General features: G+C 42.0%; 1 protein-coding gene across 1 annotated transcript in view; it reads right to left on the bottom strand.

Annotated features, from left to right (window-relative positions):
• The window catches only part of dnah3 (dynein axonemal heavy chain 3), a 147174-nt gene that overhangs the window by 91197 nt on the left and 43263 nt on the right, over window positions 1-12714 (bottom strand). Inside the window, exons 11-15 of the mRNA XM_080206991.1 lie at window positions 12126-12305; window positions 9680-9816; window positions 7138-7339; window positions 5577-5669; window positions 700-810 (exon numbers count right to left, since the gene is read on the bottom strand). Coding sequence (XP_080063117.1) covers window positions 700-810; window positions 5577-5669; window positions 7138-7339; window positions 9680-9816; window positions 12126-12305 — 723 coding nt within the window. The remainder of the gene's footprint in view (window positions 1-699; window positions 811-5576; window positions 5670-7137; window positions 7340-9679; window positions 9817-12125; window positions 12306-12714) is intronic.

The raw sequence follows: 12714 nt of genomic DNA, 5'->3' as shown, positions 1-12714 counted from the left end.
CAAACATGAAAGAGAACAATGAAGTCCAGATATTCCAATGAGGGCGGGGCTGAATTATTAATGGGAAAATGAAAAGTAAGTGATTGTTCCGCTGTTTTTATATTTCTCAATACAGAAATTCCAATGAGGTGCCGTCTTTACCATATTGTCTGCTAAATGTTACCCCTACAGCTTTCCTGCTTTCTTGCACATTATAAAAATGTCATTGTACCACCAGGATTGCATGGTGTCAGAGTGGTTAGCACTGCTGCGGCGTGGTGCCCAGGACCCAGATTCAATTCCAGCCTTGCTGACTGTGTGGAGTTTGCAGATTCTCCCCGTGTCTACGTGGGTTTTCTCTGGGTGCTCTGTTTCCTTCCACAGTCTAAAGGTGAAGATTAGGTGAACTGGTCATGCTAAATTGCCCCTTAGTGTCCAAATATGTGTTGGTTAGGTGGATTAGCCATGTAAATTGCCCCTTAGTATTCAAATATGTGTTGGTTATGTGGATAAGCCATGATAATTTCGCGGAGTTAGAGGGTAGAGTGGGGCAGTGTGTCTAGCTAGAGTGCTCTAAGGAGGGTCGGTGCAGACCCAATGGGCCAAATGGTCCCCTTCTGTACTGTAGGGATTCTATAGAGTTGGAGCAATTTGTGCTTTGGAAAACAACAAGTATTTCTAAATATATACATGTAGGAACATGAGTTTGCTTCAGCTTACTGGTAAAGTTCCATCTCGAATTGCCTCAGAGACCTCACTGGTCCAGTAGATTGTGGACACTGATATCACTACCTGGCCAGGCCACTGAAGAACCCATTTTCTACGAGGCAGCTACAAATCCAGAAAATAAAACACACTTAAAATATTTTCAATCACCGGTGAGAGGTGTTATTTATGTTTGTGGTGCACAGAACACTTCTCAGAATTCAAAGTCCAGCCAAAACTCATTTTCTCAGACATACACAACACTTTTTCTCCAACTCCAACTCGGTGGAGCTACTGTAACTCTCTATAACACATGACCAGTAGCACAGATACCACCACTCACACTCATTTGCTGAATCATCAAGAATCATACAGTTCAGAAGGTAGCCACTGGGGGCGGGACAGAGTAGACAGGGAGAATCTGTTTCTGTTCATAAAAGGATCAAGATTGAGAGGACACAGAGTTAAAGTAATTTGCAAAAGAAGCAAAGATGATATAAGAAAAATCTTTTTTCACACAGCGAATGGTTGGGGTCTGGAATGCACCTGCCTGGAAGTATGGTGGAGGCAGGTTCAATTGAGGGTGTACAATTAGATGATTATTTCAATAGAAACAACGTGCAGGGGTACGGAGAATAGCACTAAATCATGATGCTCACTCGGAGAGTCAGTGCAGGCACGATGGGTCAAATGGCCTCCTTTTACTCTGTAACAATTCTGTGATTTATTGTGTGTGCTATACTGTTGAACCTCAATTAGTAAGTTAATGATAAGGGAATACTGTTACAATCTTAATAACAGATAACTTTAAAAAAGAGATGTATTTCCCAGTGACCAACTCAAAGGATCACATGACAACATTTCACATTTTGAGACTGTAACAATCACTTTAAAATCAACACAGACTAAACATTATTTCACAGGCAATTAATACAATTCAGAATTAAGAAAATAATGAACGAGTGAATTAATTGAGAAACAATAAGGAGGGCAGAACAAGTGATGTGCAGCAACTGTAGGACGTGGGAGTTCCTGGATGCCAGTGTGATCCAGGGCAAATATATTTGCAGTAAATATCTGCATCTTGAGAGGTTCAGACTCGGGGCCTTTGAGCCATGGGGCAAATTGTGAATACTGCGACATATAAGAACATAAGAAACACAAGAACATAAGAAATAGGAGCAGGAGTAAGCCATCTAGCCCTTCGAGCCTGCCCCACCATTCAATAAGATCATGGCTGATCTGAAGTGGATCAGTTCCACTTTCCCACTTTCTCTCCATAACCCTTAATTCCCTTGTCAATCAAAAACCTATCTACCCGTGACTTGAATATATTTAGCAAGGTAGCCTCCACCACTTCAACGGGCAGAGAATTCCAGAGATTCACCACCCTTTGAGTGAAGAAGTTCCTCCTCAACTCCGATCTAAACTGCACCCCCCTTATTTTGAGGCTGTGTCCTCTAGTCCTGCTATCCTTTCTAAGCAGGAAGAATCTCTCTACCTCTACCTTATCCATCCCCTTCATTATCTTATACGTCTCTATAAGATACCCCCTCATCCTTCTAAACTCCAACGAGTACAGATCCAGTCTATTTAGTCTCTCTTCATAGTCCAAACCCCTCATCTCCGGTATCAGCCTAGTGAACCTCCTCTGCACTCCCTCCAAGGCCAATATATCCTTCCCCAAGTGCGGCGACCAAAACTGCACACAGTACTCCAGCTGCAGCCTCACCAGTACCCTGTACAGTTGCAGCAAGACCTCCCTACTTTTATATTCTATCCCCCTCGCTATAAAGGCCAACATTCCATTCGCCTTCTTGATCACCTGCTGCACCTGCAGACTGGGTTTTTGCAACTCGTGCACAAGGACCCCCAGGTCCCCCTGCACCGTAGCATGCTGCAGCTTTTTGCCTTTTAAATAACAATCCCTCCTACTATTATTTCTGCCAAAGTGGATAATCTCACACTTGCTAACATTATACTCCATCTGCCAGGTCCTCGCCCACTCGCTCAGCCTATCCAGATCTCTCTGCAGACTTTCCACACCCTCTGCGCAATTTGCTTTTCCACTCATCTTCGTGTCATCAGCAAATTTCGTCACCCTACACTCAGCCCCCTCCTCCAGATCATCCATATAAATGGTAAACAGTTGAGGCCCCAGCACCGATCTCTGCGGCACTCCACTAGTCACCAACCACCAACCAGAATAGCACCCATTGATACCAACTCTCTGCTTCCTATTAGACAGCCAATCCTCTATCCACGCTAACACCTTACCCCCAACTCTGTGCACCCTAACCTTCTGTAGCAACCTTTTATGAGGCACCTTATCACACGCCTTCTGGGAATCTAAAAACACCACATCCACCGGTTCCCCTCTGTCCACCGCACTAGTCACATCCTCATAGAAATCCAACAAATTCATCAAACACGACTTCCCCTTAATGAGTCCGTGCTGCGTCTGCTCGATCAAACCATTCTTTTCTAGGTGCCTCGCTATTTCTTTGATGACGGATTCTAGCATTTTTCCAACTACAGACGTTAAACTAACCGGCCTATAATTCCTTGCCTTTTGTCTGCTACCTTTTTTGAACAGCGGCATAACATTAGCTGTTTTCCAATCTTCCGGCACTTCGCCAGAGTCCAGCGAAGTTTGATAAATAATTACTAAGGCATCCACTATCACCTCTGCCATTTCTTTCAGAATCCTGGGATGCATTCCATCCGGTCCTGGGGACTTGTCCACCTTCAGTCCCATTAGTCTATCAAGCTCTACCTCTCTAGTGACAGTAATCGCATTCAGAGAGGGGAAATGTTACTTGGGCTCATTGCTCCAGGAGGTCGTCAGGTCCCTTTTGTCAGTGGGCAAGGAGAGGATGGCGTGCCATCAAGAGAGGCAGGTAAGGGGATCAAGAAGGTAGAAACGGAGGAGATTCAGTCTTTACGGTGCTTATAGCCTGTGTGGACAAAAGTATCCTTTCCAAAGCTCCTTTTGACTGTTCCGCCTACCCTGGCAGCTTCAGTGAGTTTAAGCAATTTTTACACACATTCTAGTCTAATTTTGAGAATCCCAAAGGACACCTGACTTTCTGCCTCAGTAGCCCGAGTATTTTAAGTCTCCAAAATACTCTGGCAGCTTTAGACCTTCTACTGCTAGGTCTAAAATGCACAAATTGGATTTTTGACTTCCCAGTAATGAAAATAAGATCAGCCTGAAGCAACTTCACTTTAACAAATGTAGCTGCCTCTGTGAACCACAGATGTGGTCTCGAACCACACCCCATGCACAACACCCCCAACCCCACCCCCCCTCCAAAATAGTAGATACTGTGTTCAGACGTGGAACATCAGAGACTCTCTGCCTTTACAGAATTTTGTACCCCAGAGACCACAACCTTTGGGGGCCAGGTGGGGTGCGGTGCCAAATGGGAAGAAACCAGGACATGGAAACAAAAGCTTAAGTTAAATAACAGATTGTGAGTATTTGTTAATGCGTTGCAAGTATTTACCATTTTCTTAAGTAGCAACAAAGTAAAGGAAATTGTGTTTACATGTCTAAGGTTGACATTTTGTCTTTATTCAGTAGTAGAAGTTAAAACACACAAGTTTGGACAACAAAGGTCATTGATGAAGCAGCTGAACATGGTTGGGCCTAGGGCACTACCCTGAAGTACTGCTGAAGTGATGTCCTGGAGCTGAGATGATTGACCTCCAATAACCACAACCATCTTTCTTTGTGACAGATATGACTCCAACCAGTGGAGAATTATCCCCCTGATTCTGATTGACTTCAATTTTGCTAGGGGCCCTTGATGCCACACTCGGTCAAATGCACCACTGATGTCAAAGGCAGTCACTCTCACCTCACCTCAGCTCTTTTGTCAATGTTTGGAATGAGGCCGTAAAGAGGTCAGGAGCTGAGTGGTCCTGGTGGAACCCAAACTGAGTGTCACTGAGCAGGTTATTGCTGAGTAGGTGCCACTTGATAGCACTGTTAATGTCCCCTTCCATCACTTTACTGATGATTGAGAGTAGCCTCTTGGGGCAGTAACTGGAGAGGTTGGCTTTAGTCTACAACATGACCAATCAGCAGCTGACATGGGATTCAATTTGAAAGTCCACTGACATAGCATTTGCCTTGTTCTTGGTAAGACCAATTATTATCTGGGCAAAATCAAGGCAACCATTAAATTAGGCTGTGTTTCAGTTTTGAAACCTCTTAGCCAGCTCCAGTTTTCAGCCACAAGGTTATGAAGATGCAGTGTGGAATGTGTAATGCTTCCTTAGAGTAAGTTTTTTACACCAAGGGTGGTAAATGCTGCCAGAGGAGGTGGTAGAAGCAGATACAACAGCAATGTTTAAGAGGCATCTTGACAGATACATGAATAGAGGGATACGGACTGCATACAGGCAAAACATCTTTGGTTTAGAAAGGCGTCATGCCAAAGGGCCTGTTCCTGTGCTGTACTAATCTTTGTTCTTTTTTAGTAGCAAGGGAAAAAAAACAACTGATGGTTCATCACCCCTCTGGCTATGTTCTTAAACCGTGTAGCTAATTCAAGTATGGGAAAGGCAGAAGCAGGGAGCAAGCCACAATGGATTGCTAGGTTTGCAATTTTTTTTCAATTTTGCAGATTCATAGTGGAATTATTGTGAATGATTTTGATCAAACAAGTGCATCATGAGTATCAATAATAAAAAAAATGAAACTGGATAAACAAATGGAATAACAAAAATTCCATGGAAATAATAAGAATTGAAAGCAAAGTCAAGCCAGTTTGCCATAGTAATATGAATACAACAAAAATACGTTTGCGAGATTTGGTGCCTTAATCTTACAAAACTGTATAAAAAAAATGGACTAATAGTCATTAATGGTTGAGTCCTATTACCTGAACATAGTTGGCAATACCTTCATGGATGACATGCTTCACGCTGGTAAGCATCATATCTTCAACTTGCAAAAGCCATTTTTCCACCATACCCTGAAATCGAGAAACCACACAAAAAAAAGCTTGACTTTTATGAGATTAGAGGCAATTCAGTACGTACTGATTTTATAAAACTGATTGTCTGAAATTCACAGGGACTGTCTCCACAATTTACTGACCAATAAATTTAACAGGGAACACACTGAAATGTTCCAATCTGTGTTCTCAACAGGTGAGGTTGACCTCCACAGGCACAATCTTGTAGAATCAACCCTTGAATTTTCTGCTCCTTCATTTCAAGAAAAATTAGATATAGCTCTTGGGGCTAAAGGGATATAGGGAGCAGGTAGGATCGTAATATTAAATTCAATGATCTAAATAATTGGTGGAGCAGGGTTGAATAGCCTACTCCTGCTTCTATCTTCTATATTTCATAGTCAATCAGATAACATTGTGCAAATTACTGTTAAAATCAAATTAATAACCAGTCACTCACTAACTGCAATCTGATTCCCTCAAATTGCGAAAATTAAGGGCCAGGTCTATTTCAGAAGTGGTGTTATGTAACTCGAAGCAATCCTTTGCACAGCTTGGAGCAATTTAATTATTTTATTTTTAAAAATAAACAGTGCCTGGGCTAGCACATAATCTGTTCATTCTTTGTGGATCTATATTTGGACCACCATTCCCAAGTTAAAACTTCATGAAGAGTCATAGGGACTTGAAACGTTAACTCTTTCTCTCTCCGTGGATGCTGCCAGACCTGTTGGGATTTGAGAAACTTAGAAATTAGAAGCAGGAGTGGGCCAATTGGCCCTTCAAGCCTATTCCACCATTGAATATAGAATCAGGGGTTTACAGCACGGAAACAGGCCCTTCAGCCCAACTTGTCCAGTTTTTACCATTAAGCTAGTCCCAATTGCCCATGTTTCACCCATATCCATCTATTCCAATCTTACCCCATGTCCCTTGATCCCTTTCGCCCCAAGAGCTATATCTAATTTCTTCTTGCAATCAAACGATGTTTTGGTTTCAACTACTTTCTATGGTAGTGAATTCCACACATTCACCACCCTCTGGGTGAAGAAAATTCTCCTTACCTCAGTTCTAAAAGGTTTACCCCTTATCCTCAAGCTATGACCCCTAGTTTTGGACTCTCTCACCATTGGGAACATTCTTTCTGAATCTAGCCTCTCTAACCCTGTTAGAATTCTATTGACTCTTTCCAGCATTTTCTTTTTTTTTTAATTGTTTTTAAAAACCCTGTTTTAGCAGATATGAGGGAAAAACAAGGTGCCTGAAAATTGTCATTAACAGTGTGGTTGAATGAGTATTAATCAAATACTTTCATTGAGAAAATCAAGTGATATTTAAAGATTGATTTAGTTATTGTTTAAAAAGGTAATCATTAAGCCTTAATCCTTAGTCTTCCATTTTGTAAAGAATAGCAGCCCTTGTCTATATTTTGGGTTGTTGTGTCATCTTGAACAGCAATAAAGAGTCATGGGGAGCAATTATGTACCTTAGCTTTTGCAGGGTAGATAGCTTTGACAAATGGAACAATCTCATTTTCTGAGCTGATCATCCCCATTATCTGAAGCTGATCAGTAAACTGAAGTCTTGCTATCCCTTCAAAGCACTTCTTCAGATGTGGCTGGACTCGAAGCGGGTCTTTAGTCTCTGAAAGAATTTCCAGCAGCTCATCATTGGACAAGAAGAAGAACCTGGAGTGAAAAACAATAGCATGACAAAATGTACCAGCAAATTAACTCACCCTGATGATGCGAACAGTGGAGTCTAATACAAAATGCAGAGTGCAATCAAGCTTTCATTTCTATTTTGTAAATTAAGGAAATCTGCATTTTGCTATGTATTGTAATTATTTGCGCGCCAAAACAAATGACAATTGTGCAATCTTTTTACTATTTTCTACTTTAATTTTAATGACGCTCTATAATATGCTGAGTTATGATTTATTTGTTTCATTCATATTGTCATTGCAATTTGCCTCCTACTACCATGATGAATTTGATCCATCCATCTATCCACCCACCCATCCATCTATCCACCCAGCCATCCATTTGTCCATCCATTGTCCATCCATCTATCCACCCAACCATCCATCTGTCCCTCCATCTATCTACCCACCCACCCATCCATTGTTCATCTATCTACCTATCCTTCTGTCCATCCATTGTCCATCTATCCACCCAGCAATCCATCTGTCTGTCTATCCATCTATCTACCCATCCATCTGTCTGTCCATTCATCTATCTATCCACCCACACATTCATCTGTCCATCCGTCCATCTACCCACCCAGCCATTGATAGCAATCTGATAATTTAACAAAAAGGTGACCTCCCCACTTGTTTTTAAAAATGAACTCTCCCACTCTACCCAGCCCTCCCATTTCTGACCCAAAGCAAGTCCATGAGATATTTACCAGGGGAATGTCTCACTATCAAACTCTTCTGAGGCAGATACAAATGAATTACAATAGAATACATTTATATCTTAGTATTGTTGTAGTAGTACAAACTAGAGTGAGGCCATAATGGCTCCTGAGGTAAGCAAAACTGTAATTAATTCAAATGTTTAACAAAAAATGCAGATGCTGCAGTCTTGCAAAGGCACAAGGACATCAAGTTTAATGGCCTGAAAATCCTAATCCCAAGAGAAGGTGGCAAAACAGTGAAATGGTTAACTAGGCAGTTGGAATTTGAGGTAGAGTTCAGCTCCTCCTTCATTTAAATTCTTGTTCAAATTTCAGATGAGGGCTGGTTGGGTTATTGACGGGTGATCTTCCCAAAAGAAATTCTAAATGCCGAACTATCATGAAAAGGAGAGTTTCAGATTCTTTTTTTTTGGCGAGACCAAATCTTATACCACTTTGTGCAAAAATGATGCACAATCTGTTTCCCACCAGCAGGGAGAGGAGATGGAACCTAAGCTTGCCAGAAAGCTGGCTGCTTTCATATCAGTGGCAGGGAATCTTTTGGAGAAAATTCTGATGGACAGCATCTATCTCCATTTGGTGAGGCAAAACTTGATCAGGAATGGTCAGCATAGCTTCATCAGAGGGAGGTCATGCCGAACAAATTTGATTGAATTTTTTGCGGAGATGACCAGTGTGTAGATGAGGGTAGTGCAGTTGATGTAGTTTATATGGATTTCAGCAAAGCTTTTGACAAAGTCCCACATGGGAGACTTGTAAAGAAATCAAATGTACATGGGATACAGGGTAATTTGATAAAGTCGATTTAAAATTGGCTCAGTTGTAGGAGATAGAGGATGATGACAAGGCTGCTTTAATGAGTGGAAGCCAGTGTCCAGTGGCATACCACAGGGATCTCTGTTGGGTCCCCTATTATTTGTCATTTATATAAACGACACAGATGTTTATGTGAAGGGGTAAGATAAATAAGTTTGTGGATGACACAAAGATTGGCCAGGTGGTTAACAGTGACGCTGAGTATCTTGGGCTACAAGAAGATATAGATGGAATGGTCAAATGAGCAATTAAGTGGCAGATGGAATTTAACCCTGAAAAGTATGAGGTGATAACTTGACAAGGAAGTATTCAGTGAATGGTATGACACTAGGAAGTTTTGTGGAACAAAAGGACCCTGACATGTTTGTCCACAGATCTCTGAAGACAGAAGGGCACGTTAGTCAGGAGGTGGAAAAGGCAGATGGGACACTTGCCTTTAACAATCGAGGCATGGATTACAGAAACAGGGAATAGCAGTAAACAGAATAGTTAACAGCAGATTTGAGTTTCAGTGAGACAAGGAGAACAGAACACTAGACACTGCTTAGTTAGGAATCAGTAACTGTATCAAAATCTTTCAATACTCTCTTCTGTGTGAGTGTTATTTTTATATAATTGCTAAGATACAAACTAAAGATTACAGAATATCCAAAAAGTATCTGCATGTTTGTATTGTATATGAAAAATTACAGTAATATTTTCCTTCATATCTAACTTAGTGCCACTTACTTTAACTAAAAACACAAACTACTGGAAATGCCATTTATTTTATTATCGCCGTGTATTTTTACCTTGGGAAATAGAGTCTTTTCTTCTCCAGATATAAATTAAGTCCTTTCTGGATATCCTCCAGCAGAATATTAGCCTCTAGCAACCTTTCCAACATATTTGGCTGAGATGTAGCCACTAAAACTCGGGTATCTTTTACCTGGGAATAAAACAGACACAGTATGACTGTGCCTCCTTGTCAACATATTGAGGCTAGGATTCTGCTGTCTTGCACGTCTCGCTACCACTGCCAGCAAGAACGGAGAATTTAGTGCTGAGTCAAATCTCCCTTCACTGCCGCGGGTGAGGTCAGAAGATCCCGGCCTAAGTGCTATACATGTGCAGGAGGTAGAATTTACTCTTATACAATGGGCGGAATTCTCCCACCTTGTCTGTGGTGAGTTTGGTGGTACGTGGGAGGGGAAAATCCACTGGGAGCTGGAAAGCCGGAATTCCACCAGCGTACAAACAGGTTGCAATGCATCCAATGGCTGGTGAATGGTGAGTCAGTCTTCCCTCAGCTTGGTGGCGTGAATGCCATATGTATTAATTTGCATCTCATAAATACTCACTATCAAAGCTGATTGCCAAAATCTCATCAGGTCTCCCAATCCTGTGTCATACCAATGGGTGATCATAGGTGGGATTTTACAGCCTCGCTTGGGTGAGACTAAAAATTCCCGCCTGAGGTTAACCGAGGTTTCTGATGTCAGGCCCTCGCCTGTGACGATTCCATGGCAGGCAAGCTGGTAGAGTTCTGGCCCTTATGTTGAAAAACCCATTCGAAAAAATGACATGCACAAGGCAGACCTCAGCTCATTGAGACTTTGAGGTGAGTACAACTCACATTGCCTACTTGCCATAGCATTGCACTGCTGCCTCCCTTATGTCTGAATGCCACTCTCCTGGGCAGACAGATCCATGCTCTCCAACTCCATACCAAGCTGGTCTTTAAGGACAACACCATCGGGGAGACCAAAGATCAACTGGAAGTGGGGTGTGAGTTGAGTGATTGATGAATACAAGAAGGCAATGTGGAAGGAGCACTCTGAAAGAGGAGGGTGGAAGGGCAAGAGGGCAGGCAAAGGGGTAAGGAGATGGATGAGGATGACTGTGATGATATTTATTTTTACGTTTAATAGGAATGTTTAAAATTAGCTTTATTCTACAGTCAGTCAGTATGTCAGGAATGCAGCCCAGATTTTGGGAGCACAGGGTAATTATTCACTTTAACAATGTAGTATTTACTTAGGATAGTGCTAATATTTGTTTATCTATAGATGGAGATTTCCCATGAGGTTTTTGATTAGGCTGATTGATAACTCATGACCCATTCAATCAGGTGCAGGTGTAGTAATGGGAGGTCTGTAACAGGGAAAAACTGAGCAGTTGCTGTTGGAAGTCTGCTGAAGTCAGAGGCATGTGCAGGCTGTTTCTGAGAATTCACTCTCTCTCCACAAAATCGCTCTCTGAAAGCTTCAGTACTGTTAACACAATTTATATATGTATGCTTGGGTTTGCTACTTGCACTTATTTGAAAGTGTTTTTGCTCTATGTATGAATAGGGCTTATTTAGAACTGGAACAGTGATGTTAGAAAATAAAATTGTTTCCTTTCATTTTTAAATATTCAACCATTAATGATTAAGCTGCTTCATTTGTTAGAGCTATATTTAAACTTTGTTATTAAATAAAGTATGTTTTACTATAAAAGATTCTAAATTTGTCAGTGGAATCACTCCTGATAAAAACATCCTATTCTCATATTTATGCCAAAAATGAAAATTTGTTGAGGCCTAGTCTGGTTTCATAATGTTCCTTGGGGTTCTGATCTGGGACCCTAACAATGATGAACTATGGAAGACAAAGGGAAGGCCGAAGGGAGAGATGTTGAACTTCGACAAGGCTATATGAAATGCTTACAAACAGGAAGGTCAAAGGAATACCACATTGTTCACTGTTCACTGTAAGGGGATGCACATCAGAGTCGACACGTAGAGGTCCAAGTGAGGCAAGGGCACCTCACAGGCGATGACTGGGGGAAGTGTGGTTGAATCGAAGAACAGGCTTCTTCTAGAGGCTGCGAGCCTTTTGCCTATGGGATCCTGGCATCCTTCAAAATCTCTTGAGGACCAGGTGATAGACAGAGCGATATGAGTGTGCTAGACTGGTGTTTATGTGTGGCACCCAGATCTTCTAACCTGCTGAATGATGATACTGGATAAACCAGCTCCCGACCAGCCAGGTGCCCTCACAAGACCATGCAGGACGTCCGGATCCCAGAGGCAAAAGGCTTGCAGCCTCAAGAAAAAGTCTGTTTCTCGATTCAAGAGAAAAGATGCATCCATTGTTAGTTTGTATTATGATGCAGAAGAACCTGGAGATCCAGTCACTGGCCTAATTCCTAATTCAGCATTAATTTTCTTGTGTCCAAACTGAAGTTTCTAAATTAACTGAGTGATTTACTTACTGCTTCCAACATAATGTCTTTCCAGTAGCCATCGACGATACCAAATTTCCGACCCTCCTCTGGCATCTGTGCAATGATATCCTCTGAGCTAAAGATAGGCTCTAGGTACAACCAGGTGGCCTGGCATTTTAACCAGGCATCTAGAATATTCTGCATCAGGACCAACTTCTCCTCCCATATCTGGAAAATGAGACACAACATAAAAATATCATTAGGAATAGTTAATGGAATGGTTAAATAATGAACAGGACTACTTGTAGGAATTAGGATTTTGAAGAATCATAGAATCCCAACAGGGTGGCATGCTGGCATAGTGCTCAGCACTGCTGCCTCACAGCACCCGGGACCCAAATTCAATTCTGGCATTGGGTCACTGTCTGTGTGGAGTTTGCGTGTTCTCCCAGTGTCTGTGTGGGTTTCCACCGGGTGGTCTGGTTTCCTCCCACACTCCAAAGATGTGTGGGTTAGGTGGATTGGCTAAATTGTCCCTTAGTGCCTCGGGGACTAGCAGGGAAAGTGCGTGGGGTTCCGGAAATAGGGCTCGATGGGATTGTTGTTGGTGTAGGCTTGATGAGTTGAATGGCCTCCT

The sequence above is a fragment of the Carcharhinus amblyrhynchos genome, chromosome 18 (genome assembly GCF_965287045.1).
Source record: "Carcharhinus amblyrhynchos chromosome 18, sCarAmb.v2.hapA, whole genome shotgun sequence".
Taxonomy (NCBI): domain Eukaryota; kingdom Metazoa; phylum Chordata; class Chondrichthyes; order Carcharhiniformes; family Carcharhinidae; genus Carcharhinus; species Carcharhinus amblyrhynchos.
Note: the sequence above shows the minus strand (reverse complement) of the source record. Positions and strands in the feature narration are given on the sequence as shown.